Genomic DNA, 19,776 nt, shown 5'->3' on the forward strand with positions numbered 1-19,776 from the left:
GCTCTCTCTCTCTCTCTCTCTCTGTCTCAAGAATAAAAAAATAAACTTAAACACACACACACACACACACACACACACACACACACACACACACTTTTAATGACACATGCAGTAACGGTCACTTGAATACCAGACATATTGAAACTTATTTGTGGACAGTATTAGAATTAGAATGTGAAGAGCGCCTGAGTGGCTCAAGCAGTCAAGCGCCTGACTTTGGCTCAGGTCACAAGTTTCTTGAGTTCGAGCCCCACGTTGAGCTCTGTGCTGACAGCCTGGTGTCTCCCTCTCTCTCTTTCAAAAATAAATAAGCATTTTTTTAATTAAAAAAAAAAGAATTAGAATGTGGAAACCAGAAGTGTCACAGATTAGGGTCCCTGGAAATCAGACTCTGAGACAGAAATTAGCATGCAGGAGGCTTATCAGGAAGTGTCGGACAATGGACACCAGTGGGAAGTGAAGAGAACGAAGCAGGATAGAACAGAAGGCAATGTTGAGCTGTGATGTTTCAATGGAGCCTCAGCCAACCCTACCTGGAGCTCTAAAGCTAACCTTCAGAACTGTCCCAAGCTGGGGGTGCGGGAGGACAAAGAGAGGGGCCTTTATAACTCTGTGTCAACCAGTCATTGGAAGTGGGCTGCCCTGGAAATGAAGCAGGACCTGGAGGGAGGGAGGTGACTCTTCTCAACTGAGGCAGTCTTCCTATCTCCCCATAGGGGCTGATAGCCCAGAGCTGTCGGCAACACTCCCAGAAGCTGGGAGAAAAGGTCTTTTATTCCCGCAGGAGGATTGGAGCAGCATATTACACCATCCTGGGAAAAGACCTTACACATCACTTACTCTAAACTCTTATTTTATAGTTAGTATCTGAGGTTCTGGGAGGTTAAGTGTTTACACATAGGATCCTGGTCTCCTGACTTCTTCAATACCATGATTTCCATTATGTCATGGTGTTCTGGCTTTAAAAATATTAGAGGTATATTTGAAATGGTTTTTCTGGGTGGCAATTGTTGGTTGGGAAGCTTTTAAAAAAAGAACTTGGTTTTCCTTAGAGAGTTTAGAAAAATGAAATTTGTTTGTGGGTTGAATAAATTAGAGCAGCTTACTCCAATTATTTGGTTATTAGTTCAGTTTAAGATCTTGGTTGACACTGATGTTAACGTTAAAAACATAACCCAAGAGACTCCTCTGTCCTACCCCCAGCACCAAGTGCTGCCCTCTGAGGCACATTTGCAGCCCTGAAAAGACACTAGGTCCCCAAATGTAAAGTGAGAGGGATCAAGAATTGATTCTTAACAATGGCTGTCAGGTCCCAAAATTCTGGCTGAAGAAACAATGAGAATTGGGAGCCTATTATGGGACACAGCCGCTTCTCTGTGGTACTTGACAGTCAGAAAGAGTTCTACTGACAGTTACTGTCATTCATTAGCCTTACCATGGACCCAACAGGAAGGATGTGGAGAGAGAGGTTTAGTGAGTCTGATTCTCCTGCCATGCAATGAGTACAATCCCCTCAAAAGATCAGAACGTTTAGGAAATGATAGTAACTAACCTTTGCCTACTAGATAGCCCCCAATTACCAATATCAGTGTGGTGGTGTGGAAAATGGCTCCATAAACTTGGGTCTTATCCCCGCCCTAAACCAACTTAGTGTATGACTTTGGACAAGTCACTGCATCCATAAGATGCAAGAGTTGAACTAAATGACTCATTTCTTCTTTAATGTGCTCTTCTTTGTCTGAAACCAAAACTTACTCATCTATCTCCCAGAAAAACCCAACTTCCTCCCTTGCCATTGATAATATATGGTAAAATTTGGTCCAAAATGATTGAGCATATTCTCTGACCTGGTGCTAAATTCTTTACAAACATTCTACTATTGGGACACCTGGGTGGCTCAGTCAATTAAGGTTCAGGCTGTGATCTCACAGTTCATGAGTTTGAGCTCGGCATTGGGTTCTCTGCTGTCAGCACAGAGACTGCTTCAGATCCTCTGTCTCCTCTGTCTTTGCCCCTCACCTGCACACACACTCTCTCTCTTTCTCTCAAAACTAAATAAACATTAAAAAAAAATTTTTAAACATTCTATTACTGAATCTCCTGTTTCACTCAGTGTTCTAAGATGCAAACAAAAGAACCCACTCTAGCTTGCTTAAGTGGAAAGGCAGCTCACAGACCTCCTGGGAGGACAAAAGATCAATCCATGAGGCTGTGCTAACATGCACAATGTCCAATCATACCTGGGGGGGGGGGGGCTGCATCAGCAAAGATGCAAGTGCTGCCTCTTCTAGCCAGAGATAGGAACCTCACACTCAGGCTGAGACTGGAGACCAAAGTGCTGCCATTTCTGCTCTAGACACGTCTGATACTTCAGACAGCACCCATACCAGAAGGTAGCTTTTACACGCATGTTAGTACCCTCACTACAAGGGAGGCTGGGAAAGTGAAGTCGGGAATCTCGCTCATAAACTTCCCTTACACACAGAAGTGTTCCAAGGATGCTGGGTGGCCACAAGCATGACAAATATAATCATCTACATTTTGCAGATAGAAAAAGTGAGGCTTCAGCCCAGAAATCCCCTAACTTGGCCAATTCTACTGTAGTATTTTCATGAAATTTAAACCCAGGTTTGTCAGAATACATGCTCTTCAGCACTCTGCTATTCTGATTATTTTATGGTGTTTAAGCTTCCCTACTTAGGAGTAAAAGAAACATAAAGCCTCTAATTTGGCAAATAAAAGTTTATTTCTTGATTTTTTCTTTTACCGTCATTCCTCTCCCCTCCCTTCTTCACCAAATGGAAAGACATGTGTTCCTATATTCTCTTTGTGCAATCAGTATCATTCAAGATTCTTGGTGGCAAATAACAAAAACCAACAATGGTTAGTTTAAGCAGAAAAGGAATTAGCTGCAAGTATTTTAAGCCCCTCAAGAATTACACATGCCTAGGGAACCACAATCATAAGATGTGCAGGTGATTGAAGCCACAGCCAGTGCCAATGCCACAGCCAATGCCACACCACAGGACTAACCTGGCTAGGGCATTGCTGCCTCCTAGCTGGACACTGGACACTGCCACTGGTACCACTGCCAATGGACACAGCATGTAGCCACTGCTGGCATCGCTGGGAGAATAAATTCACTGATCCTGTCTTTTTGCATCCCTTGATCTTGATTAAAACCCAAGCATTGACTGGTCAAGCTTGGGGCAAGGAGAGCAAGTATTGGAGCTTTGGGGCTTTATCAAAGGGAGTCTGGGACCTGCCTCCACCAAGACTCTCATAGGAGATTCCCCAATCTGGGAAGGTTGTTCAGATGCTGCCAAGGTCAGAAAAGGATGGGAACTGAAATCAATCCTGATGTCCAGAGACTCAAGTCTGCTGAGTTGTAGACATCTGTCTCAGTTACACAAGTCACTTGCTTGCTGACCTTTTCCATAGCCATCAGAAATGAAAACATAGGGTCGCCTCGGTGCCTCAGTCGGATAAGTGTCTGTCTTTGGCTCAGATCATGATCTCACAGCTCATGAGTTCAAGCCCTACATCAGGTTCTGTGCTGACAGCTCAGAGCCTGGAACCTATTTCAGATTCTGTGTCTCCCTCTCTCTCTCGGTCCCTCCCCTGTTCACTCTCTCTCTCTCTCTCTCTCTCTGTCTCAAAAATAAATATACATTAAAAAAATTTTTTACAAAGAAATGAAACATGAATCTGAGGTCTTACTTATGCATGCCAAATATGAACGGTCTGCCACACATGAAGGTAAAAAGTAGCTGGCTTTCTCCATGTAGGAGGCAGGGAAGGTCTTATCCATGGAATAGAAGGATGGAGAAGGAAGCTGTGGCAAGGCCTGTGTGCAACTCATGATCAAGCCAAGAGGACGAGCAGAAGGGCAGAGGACTCCACCAAGCAGAGCACAAGGCCTTTGATCACCACATACCCACTAGGCCAAATCGTATAGGGCCAAAGGCAAGTCTGAGCCCCTGAAGCACCACAGAGGTAGTGTGCCCTCAAAGCAGGGGAATATCAGGGGATAGTCTAGTCCCTAATTAGCCATACATCATGAATAGCAAATACTTACAATAACCAACACTTAACATGTGTCAGATACTCTATGGATTACCTTATATGGTAATCCTTATATGGATTACCCATCCCATGCTTACAACATCCCTTTAAGGTAAGTAACATTATTATTCCTATTTTAAAGATGAGAAAACTGAGTCTCAGAGATGTTTTTTTTAACTTGCTCAAGGCTACACAGTAAGTGGTAGAATGGCGATTTGTACCTGATCACTCTGATATCAAAGACCTGGATAAGACCTTTCCCTTATCTCTAGGGATCACCAAATGGAAGTCCAATTTAGAGGATCCCTGCACTGAGTATTAAACATGGTGTATACAGGCAGACATGATGCCTGGTGGAAGCCAGCAGCTCAGCACCAAATTTCATACATGCTACTAAAGTGATTCACTTCATTGCCTGCCTCCTACTGCAGGTGTTGACATCAGTGAGACTTGCTCTGTTAGATAAATCATTTACTGTCACTATCCATCTGTTGCTCCTCTATAAAACAAAAAGGTTGGACTAGATGTCTATCTTAGAGGCCCTTTCCAAATCTAAAATGTTATGGATCTGGATTTTTCCAGACACTGGGCCATCCTCTCAGGTCTTACAGTGAGCAGTTCAGATCAGCAAGGTGACCAGCCATCCTCAGTATGCAGCCCCAAAGGGCTATGGCCATGAACTTTTTCTCTCTATGTCCAGCCACAGACACTCACAGAGCACACCCCTTTGATTCAAAGTCAACATTAAGGCATGAGGATAAAAAGCTGAGGCCTGTTAAATGAACAAACTTCTACTTCTTTGAGGACTAAGTAAAAACCCCTAAAAACATTAGGGGAGAACCATGTTCCAAAGCATACAATGAAGAATAAGTAAGCTTAGGCCACCTTTTGCTGATGTGAGTTTTGTCTCCTAGGGGGAAGCAAAGATGCTGAAAGATGGGAGGGTCTTCAGAGTGGTCCAAGAGAACTGCTGGGATCCAGAAGTTCGTATTAGAGAAATGGACCAAACAGGTACTTATGACAAGAAATGCTACCAATGTTTGCATCTAATGTAAAAGGAATGTCTGTGTCTAAAATCTGTTGACCACCACTTTATGTGATTTGTGTGATAAACAGCTTCTGATTGCCTTTTTACCACAGGCCAGCCTATTACAGCTTTGCTGGGGGAGGGATGGGACCTTCCACTTACAATGTTTTTAGAGTGTGGATTTAAATTTTTTTTTTATTAGGTATACCCTATTTTAAAGTAGAATGCTATGTCATCAAAAAAGATAAAAGTGGTATTTTATTACTTTAAACTTTTTAACTTCAAATGTCTTTACTTACTATAAAGTCAACTAAAACAGTAAAAATTAGAATTCACAGATTAAGGATGCCAATTGCTTGTTTAGTCAGATTTGGGAATCCATTTTCTTTCTATGGTTTGTCTCAGTGCACAGTACACAGAACATCCCCATTGACATATAAGGGGTGGGAAGGGTAATAGTTAAAAAGAAAGTTAATCATATAATCTCAGAATACTCTACAATGAAACTAATCCAGAACTCTGAAAGAGGAGAATTAGGAACGTCTTGTTTCAAAGCTGAATCACTAACGATTTCTAAGAACTGCTTGGTTTTCCTTATCTTATATTTAAGATATAAAGGATTTATAATTTAAAATTAGAATTAGAATTTAAAAGAATTTCAGGACCACCTGGGTGGCTCAGTCAGTTAAGTGTCCAACTCTTGATTTTGGATCAGCTCATGGTCTCACAGTTAGTGAGATCAGGCTGCATGTCAGGCTCTATGCTGACAGCATGGAGCCTGCTTAGGACTCTCTGTCTCTCCCTCTATCTCTGCCCCTCCCCCACTCTCTCTCAGTCTCTCTCTCTCTCTCTCAAAATAAATAAACTTTAAAGAAAAAAGAATTTCAAAGACTATCTAAAATAAGGTATGATGGCCACGTTGTGCTTTCACTTATTACTACCTGGTTGACTGTGCCACCTGAGGAACATATGCTCCAAGAAGCTACACTGAGCCTTCTGGACATGTAAGAGCTGTGCCCATGTGCTATGACGGGGAACTCACCACTGCAACACCATCAGGCCTAAATTTGACATTAGTGGTCTAGATTTAAAATGGAAAACAAATAATGCATATACATAAATGAAAGAGCAGTTTAGAATTAGCAGCTTCTTTATCAAAGACCGATTTATGAGATCTTCAAATATATACAGAGACAGCAGAAGATGTGTTATTCCAAAGTCTGCACAAAATGAGTAACCTGCCAGCCCAAAATGAGGAGGTAGTCTCTAGCATGTTAGAATTTATTCTAGGATTGGGGCGCCTGGATGGGGTGCTTGGATGGAAGTTAAGCATCCAACTTCAGCTCAGGTCATGATCTCATGGCTTGTGAGTTCGAGCCCCTCACTGGGCTCTGTGCTGACAGCTCAGAGCTCAGAGCCTGGAGCCTGCCTCCAATTCTGTGTCCCTCTTTCATTCTGCCCCTCCCCTGCTCATGCTTTCAGGCACTCTCTCTCTCTTTCTCTCTCAGGAATAGATAAACATTAAAAAAAAATTTTTTTTTAAGAATTTGGTCTAGGGGCACCTGGGTGGCTCAGTCAGTTGGGCATCTGACTTCGGCTCAGGTCATGATCTCACGCATGTTCGAGCCCCGCATCAGGCTCTGTGCTATCAATTCGGAGCCTGGAGCCTGCTTCGCATTCTGTGTCTCCCTCTCTCTCTGCCCCACCCCCACTCATGCTGTCTCTCTCTATCAAAAAATGAATAAACATTAAAAAAAATTTTTTTAAAAAGAATTTGGTCTAGGATACTTTTGGTCAGGTACTGCTTTACATATATTTTTTAAACAATTAAAAGTATATTTAAATGGCATTCAGGGGCGCTTGGGTGACTCAGTTGGGTAAGCATCCAACTGTTGGTTTTGGCTCAGGTCATGATCTCACAAGTTCGTGAGTTAGAGCCCCACACTGGGCTCCAAGCTGACAGTGCAAAGCCTGCTTGGAATTCCTTCTCTCTCTCTCTCTCTCTCTCTCTCTCTCTCTCTCTCTGCCCCACCCCACACGCATATGCTCTCTCTCTCTCTCTCTCTCCCTCAAAATAAATAAATAAAGTTTAAAAAATAAGAAAAAATAACTGGCATTCAAATTGAACATTGCAGAAAGTCTGAAGCATTTCTGTAGACTATTCCACAGAACACAAGAGTATATGCCCCAGTTCTAGAAGTATATGAGGTGGGAGGAGAGCAAGACAGAACAAGCTTCCCAGACCTAGAGCAAAGAGCAAGGTTTTGCTCTAAATGTGAAGCTTGAGGGGCCCCTGCGTGGATCGGTTGGTTAAGTGTCTGTCTGACTTGGGCTCAGGTCATGATCTCGCGGTCCATGGGTTCGAGCCCCGCATTGGGCTCTGTGCTGACAGCTCAGAACCTGGAGCCTGCTTCAGATTCTGTGTCTTCCTCTCTCTCTCTGCCCATCATGGCTTGTGCTCTATCTCTAAAAATAAATTTAAAATGTTAAAAAATAATTTAAATGTGAAGCTTGAGCAAGGACCCACCCTTTCAAAGAAAACTTAGTAGAAATGACACTCAGATAACTGGTGTCAGCACCACTGCCTATGACTGCAGTTTAGATGAAGTGTGCTTCCTTCAGTTTTTGTTTTGTGTTTAATTCCATGGCTATCCTTGAGAGAACCATTGTGACTAACCTTTGCTGAGCATTTACTTTGTGCTAGGCACAGCTCTCAGCACCTACCATGTATTAACTCAATTAACTCACTATAAATTAACTCACTATAACAACACTAGGAGATAGTATCTATTATTATGCCAATTTTATAGATGAAGAAACTGAGGGACGGAGGTTAAGCAATTTGCCCAATATCACACAGCTTGTAGGGAGCAGAAACAGGATTTGAACCCAGGCAGTCTGACCCAAAGGCTTAACAACTGTATCTTACCACCTCCATGGAGGTAAGAAAATAAAATGATGAAGGCTTAGCATAGAAGATTCCAGAAATCCATGCCATCTTCACTGGGAGGGAAATGTAACTGGCAGCCGCTAGGTCTCTTCACTACAAGATCCAACACAGAGCTGAGAAAGACCAAAATAAGATATCAATGAGATGACATTTTTGTGTCTCCAAAGCCCTCAACTAGGTTGAATTCTTCTTGAAGCTGGTTCTGGAACCAACCCAGGAAGGTTAGAATTGGTGAGGGATGGAGTGAGGGAGCTCAGTCCTCTCTACATGAAGGAAGCTAAAAGTCCCAGAGAAGTCAGAGGGATGTGAGCACATACCTGCTCACATTTAATCCTCCCTCAACAGTACCTATTATTACCTAAGGAATGCAAGGAGGTTAAGTAATTTGCTCAGGATCACACAGCTAGTAAATGGCAGAGCTAGGATTGTACCTAGGGCTGCTTCTCTCATTCCACCACAAAAGCTTTCCCCAAACCTCTCTCAGGATAAGGATCACCTGTGGTGCTTGCTAAAATTCTTTTTTGGGCCCCATCCACTGAATCACAATGTCCAAAGGAGGGCCTAGGCACTTTTTTTCATAACAACATCCCTTACCATTTTAATCAACAGGTAAATTTGGGGAATATCGTGCTATGTCATAGGGTCCAAGACCCCTGTTTTAAAACATATAAGCTCCAATTGGATTAGATTTGGTTTTTTTCCCTTTCAGCTCCCAGAGACCAAAGAATATGTATCCAAACCAACCAACTCACAAATTGTGCAATTTACCATGCTAACATGAGATCTATGACATGCAATGGCCACTGGGGTATAGGGAAAGAGCAACGCTGGACAGGAGCCTCATTCCACCACTTTTAAGCCATGTGACCTCACACCTAATCCACAAACTGTAGAAATGAAATAGAGCAACGTAAGCAAAAATATTCAGGTAAAACGTAAAGATTTTACAATTGAAAGGAGCTTATCTGTTTTCTACTAATCAATGAACGTAAATATTATCTTGTAACAATGTTTTGACAGTGCTCTCTAATCAAACACTGTCATCTCTAGTCCTCACTAAATAATGGTTTATTCTTTCATTCATTGGGTCTGGTCTACATGCCAGATACCTCTCTGGACACTAGAGATATAGACAGGCTCACGTGGTTTTTACCTTCAAGGAGGGGAAACCACAGAGTGAGCCACTAAACACAGTAGTGACAGACTGCATAGAAAAGGAAAGGAATGGAACAATGGGTGAGAGAGTGGCTGGAGTTGGGGAAGACCTCTCTGAGGAGCTGACATTTCAACCAGGAACTAAAGGTGAAAAGGAGCCTATCCTATGATGAGCCAAAACAAGAGCATTCCAGGCAGGTGGAACAGCAGGACAGTAAAGTGCTCCAAAGAACAGGCAGGAGGCCAACAAAGAGCAATGGGAGCCCTGGGAGAGACTGTGTGGGGCCTCCTACACCAAGTTCAAGTCTAGATTTTACTCTAAGTGTGATGAAAAGTCCTTGGAAGCTTTAAGCAAGGAAGTGACTTGATCTGAGTTTTACCTCTTACTCTGATTTCCGAATAGAGAACAAATTGTACGAGAACAAGAATGAGGGTAGGAGACCAGTTTGGAGCTTCTGTAGTGGTCCACATACGCCTGTAGCTTGGACCAGGTAGTAGCAGGAAATGGGAAAGATGGGCAATGAAAGGAACTGGAATACAGCTAACAGGACTTGCTAGTGGGTTGGATGTGGGTAAGGCAGAAGGAGGAACCAGCTCGGTTGGGCAGCATCTCTCCTAATACCCCAGCTCCAGGAGCTTGAAGACAAGAGATTTTAGGCATCCTGGTTGCTGGATTCTGGGACCAAACCCAGAGACCCATTCTGGGCATTCCATTCCAGACAGTGGGACTCCACCCAGAGTCCCTTAGGAGATGAATTAAAAGGGAAGGTGGCTAAGAAACTGTCACCCATGAACTAAAATGAAAAGCTCTGAAAAAATTAATGGAAAAATGACTTGCTTAAATAAAACTTCACAGGAAGGAGGGTAGAAATAGCTCTTGACAAATGGGGCAAATCAATTTTTTCTTGAATGATGTCATTTTTGTCCAGCCTTCATCCCTCCCCCTAGACTTGGGGCTGAGGGATAAGGGAGGCCTGCGGCAGAGAGCCTGAGAGAAGAGAGACAGGGAGGAACAGCAGGGGAGGGGAGATTGAGATGGAGACTTCCTGGGCCTGGGGAAATGCCGGAAGAGTGACTGGACTATTCATGTCATTGTCTTTGTCTTTCTTTGTGTCTGTGTCTAGGGGTGACCGTGCAAGCTCTTTCCACAGTTCCTGTCATGTTTAGTTACTGGGTAAGTGTGAACCTGAAATCATCTCCTTGGTGGATGGAGGCCCATGTCAGGCTCACAAGAGAGTAGACAGATACCTCAAGTCTTGACATCACCCCCCCACACACCAATTCTCCTTCTCTTTAGAGACCAGCAGTCACCCCCAGCTTCTCACACTGCAGTGTCGCTTCCCCAGCCTTTTTCCTAGTCATGTTCTTGCTCGAGACCCGCACAGTCCAGAATGGTAGCCAGGAGCCACGTGTCAGTAAGTGACTTACATTACATTTCCACTGAATGGGTCAGTTCTAGACTCAACCTTAATCCCATCAGAACTTGCCTGTCTCATGATTCATTCCTGCACTGCCTTGCTGAGTAAATGACAAGCAAGTTTATTCTGAGACGACAATGATTACAGAGTGAGAGCGATAATAATGGCCTCATATGTTGCCTCTCCCAGGGAAACACACGGTTCAAAATGGGATTCCTGCAGTTGGATGCCTTTCCCCAAGTGATCAAGTCTCACATGCTGAGTTTCAGGCACGATCGCAAGCCTGTGGAAGGTCATTTTTGTACATAGCTGGGGGTGCACTAAGTATCCATTCAACCAAGTAAATATTCATTTGTGTTGTGATTTAAGGAGCAATGGAAATAGCACCTGCTCCCACATAGTTCCCCCCACCTGTGCTCATAGTCCAGCATTAGTGTTTTAGTCTTTACCTGTTCCTGTGATTAGACTCATTCTTTAAAATAAAAATGCCCTAAGATTTCAATATGGTCAAACTTATAAGATTGCATACCATTTTGACTGGACCACTGGAATTTCAAGAGAGTACCAAATTCCTGGCAGTGGGGTGGGATGAAGTTAAAAGGAAAGAGAACAATAAAGAAGGGAAAGTTAGGGGAACAGAGAGCCAACCATCTGCATTCAACATTTTGCTAAGGTAACTCTTGAGTGTCACCGCCAATGGGAAGGATGCAGAGGAACACAGACAGGGACAGGAGGGGGTCCCATGATGAGGTATGCCAAGGAGGTGTGCTGCTGGTGGTGTGGGGCACTCACCAGGCCTTGCCTCCTGCCTGGAGGAGCTGTGGTGCTCTGTGTTCAGCCTTTCAGGCCCTTGTCTGAGCTGGGGTGGGCGGGGGAGTGTGGCCCATCCTCATTCCATCTCTTCTACAGAATGACAGCAGGTCCAGTAACTGTGTCTATCCCTTCCAATGATAGCTTCAATTTTCTAATCAATCAGCAATATACTAGCAGTTTTCTTTGCATTTACAGTGATCTGCTTCAGGGTCCCCTGCAGCCAGTGCCTATTTGAATGTGCCCCAGCTTGTTGAGGGGTAAAGCCATAGAGAATGACAAATGGTTCAGCCCAAGGGAGGTGTTGTTCAGAGCAAATATCTAAAGAAGTATAGGTTTTGAACATTATGGTTCTCCCTTACCTGTTTCTACCAGGCCAAACCTCAGGACACTCTAGACCTGTGCCAGCTTTTAAACAATGACCTAGCTGCCACCGTTGCAAAGCACCCCAGGAGGTTTGTGGGTCTGGGGACATTGCCCATGCAGGCCCCTGAGCTGGCCGTCAAGGAAATGGAGCGCTGTGTGAAGGAGCTGGGTTTTCCAGGGGTCCAGATTGGCTCCCACATCAATGAATGGGACCTGAACGCGCAAGAACTCTTCCCCATCTATGCAGTGAGTATACAGCACTCGCTCAGCCAATGTGCAACTGGGCCAGGCACTGTGCTCGGTGCTGGAGGACAGAATATCAGTGTGCCACTCCCCTGGCAGGGGGAAAGAAAGATGCCTGATGACATGCTACACACAGCAGGAAACGTGGACAGAGTCCCCCAAAAGGAATGGGCCATTCCACTAGAAGAGGGACAGGTAGAAATGCTTCCCTGATCAGCCCAGAGTTGGCTCAGGAAAATCTCTTACTTTCCATCCCTCATGCTATCTTCCTACTCTTTCATTTGGAAGCTGAAATATTACCCTCATCGCAGCCATGGTGTAAAAGACCATGCTAGTGACATGCAAAAAAAAAAAAAAAATATTTTGCTTTAGAAAAAAAATACTTTTTCAAATTATGAAGTGAATTTGAAGAAATTCTGGAAAATACAGAAAAGCCCAAAAAGAAAAACAAAAATAAACCATAATCCCACTACCCAAAGGTAAATAACCACTGTTATTATATATTCCATTTGACTTTTTGCTTGTGTGTTTCTGCTTGTATCTATATTTTAAAGAAATCTGAATTCTACTACATATGTGATTTCATTTCATAATCAAGAATTTCCAATATATATCAAAATTCTTTTAATGTGTGATTTTTAAATAACTGCATAATATTCCAACATATGGATATATTTTCATTTATTTAACCAGTCCTCAAGATACTTTCTAAGCAATATATTTTGAAAATGTATAATTAAAATATGTAACACAAAACAAAGCCACAAAATGCTAACATTTGATGAAACTAAACTGGTGAGTATATATGGAAGTTCATGGTACTATTGCTTACAACTTTCTATATTTGAAATATTGCATTACAAAGTATATTTTTAGGAACTCAGTGCCATTTTCATCTCTTAAGTATCCCCCTAAAGTGTCCACAGTCCCATGATCCTCTCTACCAGTCTTCCTCCACCCTGCTGTTCTTTCCGCAACTAAATCTGCTTTTCTTAGTATCAGGAATCAAGATGCATAATTCTACTTTCAATTGCACTTTTTTATTTCTTCCCTCCTAGAATTATAACAGTATTGTTTTCTATTCTTTTCATTGCAAATGGAAAATCTTCAATAATGCATTAAATAGATGTAGGTGGACTCATTAGGCACTGTAATCACTGATCATTTATGTATTCCTTTAATATTTATTGAGCTCTGACTACATGCAAAAATTTTTCCATGTCTGTTATCTGTGGACACTGCCCACCAGTTGAGGGTGGGGGGTTACCTATTAAATTGCCTCCTAAATAACCTGAAAGATTTAATGTTCCTCTAAATATTGAACTCCCTGGAGATTACTGGCTGCAGTGGCTGACTGATGCAATGAATGTTTTCTAGAAACTTTAATGGGCTCTGAAAGAGGATTTATTTACTTGTGCATCCAAGTTGTTTTCAACACAATGTAAGAAGCCTTCGACTGCAAGTCATTTTATTATTCACTGGGATTGGGTTTATGAATTACTAAGGAGCTCAAAAAGCAAGAGCTACCAGTTGCCATCCCAAATGGATATTTTCCATATAACTAGCTCAACCCATCACTCATTCTAAATAAGCTGTTTTGGGGGCTGGTCTCTTGGGGGATTCAGGAGAGCATCCAGGCCCTGGCTGACTTGTGGCATCTTGGGGATGGCAGCACAATTGTTTGGTTAGCAAGACTTGGCAGCTTCACTAGTCTCTAACTTGTGTCAATAACATGGCTGAAGCAAATGAGAGGAGTTACCATGAGCCAAGCTGACTTTGTCATTTCAAGGGGATGCTGGAGTTCCAAAGTGTCTAACCATCCCCTTTATCTCCGAGACTACCATTCTTAGTGGGTGAACCCAACCATACATGCTCAGGTCAGTTGTCAGGCACAAAAATGATCTTGTTACAAGTATGAGGCAGACAGACTGATAGTGGCAGATTGCCTGCCTCTCCCATTTATCAGCCGTAAGACCTGAGTGAGTTACCTAGCCTCTATTTGCCTTAGTTTCTTTCTCTGTAAAATGAGAGTAATAACAGTGCTCATCCCGGAAGGTGTTATGCTAAGTGAAATAAGTCAGAGGAAGACAAATACCATATGATTTCACTTTTATGTGGAATCTAAAAGACAAACGAACAAATAAGAACAGTAACAGAGGGGAAGAAGCTGTGGGATGGGCAAACTGGGTGAAGGGGAGGGGGGGTACAGGTTTCCAGTTATGGAATGAATAAGTCACGAGGATGAAAGGTACAGCACAGGGGGGAATATTGTCAACGATATTATAATAGAGTTGTATGGTGACAGAAGGTAGCTTAGTTGTGTGAGCATAGCATAACATACAGAGTTGTCACACTGCCATATTGTACACCTGAAAGTAATGTAACATGTGTGTGAACTGTATTTCAATTTTTAAAAGTACTCATCTTATAAAGGATTAAACTAGTTAACAACTGTAAAATTCTTATAACAGCTTTGGCACATGGCAAGTTCTCAATTAATATGAGATATGATTTTGAGAGTTTAAGTGCCTTTTTGTGTTCTCTACAATGCCTCACATACAGAAGGGATCAAACGTATATACTAATTTGAATTGAATAGAAATGTCCTGTAACAGTCATATAGAATAAAGTTACAACCTAATGAGGAGTCAAATCTCACTGAGATACCATGATTTTGTAACTTTGTCAAGTCAATCCATCCGAAAAAGATGACCCAGACTAATTATCAGAAACTAATTAGCTTCTCTTCCTTCTGCCCCAAGAACCTGATGAATTAGAAGCCCTTTCTCTCCAACCTACTCTTTACCTACCACTTCCAGAATCCCTTACTGTCCAAGAATTGTTTTTCCATTTTATTTTTATTTGTTTCATGTTTATTTATTTATTGTGAAGGAGAGAAAACACATGCATGAGCAGAGGAGGGACAGAGAGAGAGAGAGAAAAGAGAGAGAATCCCAAGCAGGCTCTGCGCTCTCAGCACAGAACCCAATACAGGGCTTGATCTCATGACTGTGAGATCATGACCTGAGCAGAAATCAAGAGTCAGACACTTAACAACCGAGCCATCCAGGCACCCTTCTTCTTCATTTTAAAAATGCTTAAGCCCAGAACTTGCATTGCATCAGCCCGTTTAGCCCACATATTTATATGTAAAGGTAGGATGAATCACTCCAGCACCTCAATATTATTTGGGAAAGATGCGCTAAGGAAAATCTGTTTTGAACCTTGTTAAGCACTCATACTCAATGCCTATTGAGGGAGCTTTTTTAAACTAAACATTTTGTTGCACAAAAGTCATTCCATCCAGATAGGATTTCCATTTCCAGAAGGCTCTGGAAGGTTTGCCCATGACATTCATCTCAGTACCTGCCCAGCTGAGACACTGACGGCTCTTGATGTTCTAAAGTCATCTCATTCTCAACAGACTGTGCAGGGACTCAGCTAGGCTCCTAAGGCTTCATGAGTACCAAGAGATCCCCGGAAATTTCCATCTGGTGTCACGCTCTGAATGGCTGACGGCTTGGGTCAGGCCAGCCTGCTCCAGGCCAGTCATGAGCCCCTGTCCACCAATGCATCACTTCTTCACTTTCTACATCCTCAGGTTTCTAAGTGGGGGGAAATAAGGGAACACGCTAGCCCTGACTGTATGGATACAATCTGAACAATCCTTTCCAAAGAATGGATCAAGTCGGAACCAGCAGGGAGAATTTCACCTGCATCTGATGTGTGGGATCAGTCCTTAAGCATTTTGCTCTCAGCCAAAACAGTTGAATGATGGATACTTCCTGTGACTTTTTTTGCCAAACAACATATTAAATTCATCAACCTCAATGGTAAATCCACCAACCCCCTTATTAATTCTAAGTGACATTTTTATTTTCTAAGCAGGAGCAGAATTTCTCAATGACTCTTTTACATAGATCAAGAAACAACTTCAAAAATATTTTAACTTATTGGGGCACCTGGGTGGCTCCATCAGTTGAGCTTCTGACTTCAGCTCAGGTCCTGATCTCACAATTCGTGGTTTTGAGCACTGTGTTGGGCTCTGTGCTGACAGCTCAGAGCCTGGAGCCTGCTTCAGATTCTGTGTCTCCTGTCTCTCTGCCTCTTCCCTGCTCATGCTCTGTCTCTCTCTCTCGCTCTCTCAAAACTAAATGAATATTTAAAATTTTTTTAAGTATTTTAGCCTATTTACTGAGATCAATATAGACCCAGAGAAAAATAGTTTTCCTAAAATAGTCCACTATATTTGCTGGCTCATCCAAATAACTCTCACTTTCTCTCTCACTGCTTCTTTAAAGGTGGCTGAAAAGTTGAACTGTTCCCTATTTGTCCATCCCTGGGACATGCAGATGGATGGACGAATGGCCAAATACTGGCTCCCTTGGCTTGTAGGTTTGTGTCAGCTCAGAGTCTGGAAAAGAGGACCAAGCCTTTGAGTTTTTTTCCAATTATCTCTGGAACACTACTATGTCAAAAAGAGAAAGTATGAATAATGAACAGTATTGTGAGTTCCTGAGCTTTTAGATAAATGCTGTATATATTATCTTATTTAATTTTAGTCATATCCACACAAAACTCTTTGATGTTGACATCATAATAACCATTTTATATGTAGAGAAACTGAGTCTTGCAGTGGTTAAATAAGTTGTCCAAGTCATGCCATTAATAAGTGAAAATGGAATTTACACAAATCTGTCTGACTCCAAAGCTACCTCATTAAACAGACTCCCAAAAAGGTCCCCAAAATAACTAACCATGCCTATCTAATAGATTTTTTTAAGGAGCCAATAATAGCATCAGGTCTTGCAAATGAGAACACTGGAGTTACAAGTAGAATTTCCAACATCGAAGGATCTGAGGCCCTATATTGTAGATAACCCAGGCTTTTAATTTTCCTATTATCTGCTTCTCTCTTCTGCTCTTTGTTCCTGCACTATTCATTCACGGTTCCACATGAGAGTAAGGGAGAGGAAAAGAGGAGAGACCTCTGCTTGGCCTATCCAATTTCTCCTTATTACCCCTGATAACAAGAAATGGAGACAGGTGTAACTGTGGCCACAAGTAAAAAGTGCAGCTCATCTATAAACCCAATGAATAGTGGGGTTCCCAGATGAACAGCCCAGGATTTTCTTTAGGGAAGCCATTATCCATTCTCCCCTCAGCCCAATTAGTACAAGTAATTATAAAGGAACCACAATGAAGAATTAAATGGAGCCATATATTGAAATTAAGAAAACTGAATTTCAGTTCCAGCCAGTCTCTATTTCTATAACATGTGGCAAATCACTTTACCTTCTTAGGCTCATTTCTCATGTTAAAATGGGAGAGCTGGTCTGGATTATCTTTCTGCTCTGACATTTTATGCCTCTGTGATTTCTTTTTTAGACCAATGTATTTAGTAAGGCAGCTTCCTACCCATCCCCCACCAAGTTCTCGAGCAACAATTAGCAAGAAGAGATAACCTAAGGGCGACCAATGCTGTCCAGCTCCAAAGAAAATCTCATCCTAACTCACATAACACTTTGACAAGTCCCACAAACTTATTTACATTACAGCCTCCCACATGAAAAATAGAGGAGAACATATGCATAAAGAGTCATTTCATTATTCATTTATGCAACAAATATATGTTGATCCTCTCCAGCATTCTGGGCCCTGTACCTAGCACTTTGGATATTGACATGGACAAAAAACCTCTGCCTTTCTGAAGCCTATGTTCTGGTTAGAAGAAACAGGTGACAAGCAAATATACAGACCATAAACAAACAAACAGGCTAATTTCAGAATTCTATTGTGAATGGAAAAGTGGTCAATAGCAGATTAGAGAATTCCCAGCAGGGGAGGGCCATGATGCAACAGACACTGAAAATATTCCACTTTGGCTCCTGTATGGAGAATGGAGTATGCAATCATGGTCCAAGTAACTGATGGAGAGCAGAATCACAGGACCAAAAAGAAGTGATGCTGTCCATCTCCATCTCCCTGCCTTCAGGAAGCTCTGCCCACAAACTTCTCCCAGGTGGATATGAATCATTGTGCTTCCAGAATTCCCAAAAGGTCAGGGAGCCAGAGGTATCTCTGTCCATAGAGCAATGAGAGATTTGGAGCAGGATGAGCATCTAGTAAATCCCCACTTGGCAGCCAGAGAGTCAGTCTTCCCCAGAAGGTACAGGCTTGCATATGGATTCCCCCAGAGATTTTTTAGTCATAGTCTGAAAAGCAGTAGCCTGGAAATGTAACCCAGAATAACTGTGTGGAGGTAAAGGGCTCAGCATGGAACAGTTACTTCTAGGAGCACAAAGCACTTGAAATAATTCATTTTAATCCAGTTATTTTCAACCTCATCTCTAAGATGCAGCAAAGATTTGGCAGGAATTATAATTTTAGTTGGTATTTATTGAGGACTAGTGGCAAGAACAAACCCATTGTACAGATGAAGAAATTGAAGCACAGAAGCAACTATTTGTTGAACACCTCTAACGTGAAGCTCTGGCCAGTGGCCAGGAACTTTGTCAACATCATCATTTGCAAGGTTCCCTAATAGTCTTGCAAGATGGGCAACAGTGTCCCCATTTTACAGGTGAAGAAGCACAGGCCTGGGGGTGTTAAATAATTTGTCAAAGGCCAGGAAGCAGAAGATTGGAAGAATTAGGGTTCAACCCAGACTCATTGTACTCTGCTTGCCCTACAACATCCTAAAGTGAAGCTGGAGGAATCAGGACAAAAGCTAGGTCCTCTGGCTCCTTGACTATGTTGGCCATTAAATGACTCCACCTGCAAGTGGCACATAGGAAACTTCAGATGGTCTGCTTGCCAAAGTAAAGGTTGTCTACAACCAAGCCATGCTGAGGCAGCAACCTCATGTTTGTCACAATCACAGCAAGCTGACGTTCCCCAACCACTAGCATCACTGAGCTTCTTGCTGGAGATGACCAGCTCTGTGCCCTGTGACTGCTTCCTCTTTCAGGAATGCCAGCAGAGACCACCACAGCCATTTGCTCCATGATCATGGGAGGAGTGTTTGAGAAATTTCCTAAACTGAAAGTGTGTTTTGCACATGGAGGTAAGACTGTATCTGCATTACTCAGCTTGATCTACCATAACAAAATACTACAGACTCGGTGGCTTAAACAACAGAACCTTATTTTCTCATAGTCCTGGAGGACAGAAGTCCAAGATCAAAGTGCCAGTGGGGTTGGTTTCTGGTGAGACCTGTCTGCCGGGATTACACGAGGCCACTTACTCACTGTGTCCTCACATGGCCTTTAATTTAATCTGTGCATGCACAGAGAGACAAAGATCTCTGGAGTCTCTTCTTATAAGAACACCAATCCTATCAGATTGAAGTCCCACCTTATGACTTCATTTAACCTTAATTACCTCCTTAAAAGCCCTGTGTCCAAATAGAGTTATACTGGGGGTTAGGGCTTCAACATATTAATTTTGGAGGGACATAATTCAGCCCATAACAGGCTTGCAGCCATCATTCTAGTCATAAAGTATATGATGGTTTGGGAGCCAAATTCCATTTTTGCAGTCAAGGTTAGTTTGGTTGGCATAGCTTTTGTTTTATTTTGTTTAAATTCCTCTAGTCAGACTATAAGCTCTCCAGTTTGCAAGAGTCCCTACCATTCACGATTATTTACAAATAGGCCTATTTCAGTAATTTACATTTCCTGCTTGATCCTTACGGGAACTGGAGTTTGTGACTCTTGGGCACACACACACATACCCCCCAC

The 19,776-nt window shown here is 42.4% G+C and overlaps 1 protein-coding gene across 3 annotated transcripts in view; it reads left to right on the plus strand.

The window, feature by feature from the left end:
- Nucleotides 1–19,776, plus strand: part of ACMSD (aminocarboxymuconate semialdehyde decarboxylase) — a 56,102-nt gene that overhangs the window by 10,086 nt on the left and 26,240 nt on the right. For 2 of the 3 annotated variants that reach the window (XM_023259276.2, XM_023259275.2), the window contains exons 3-7: nt 4,980–5,076; nt 10,322–10,371; nt 11,801–12,037; nt 16,336–16,429; nt 19,005–19,100. In XM_023259276.2, coding sequence (XP_023115044.2) covers nt 4,980–5,076; nt 10,322–10,371; nt 11,801–12,037; nt 16,336–16,429; nt 19,005–19,100 — 574 coding nt within the window. Of the gene's footprint in view, nt 1–4,979; nt 5,077–10,321; nt 10,372–11,800; nt 12,038–16,335; nt 16,430–19,004; nt 19,101–19,776 lie in introns of those variants that run through there. The other variant, XM_023259277.2, reaches the window with a different exon arrangement.

Source organism: Felis catus, chromosome C1 (genome assembly GCF_018350175.1).
Source record: "Felis catus isolate Fca126 chromosome C1, F.catus_Fca126_mat1.0, whole genome shotgun sequence".
Lineage (NCBI taxonomy): Eukaryota > Metazoa > Chordata > Mammalia > Carnivora > Felidae > Felis > Felis catus.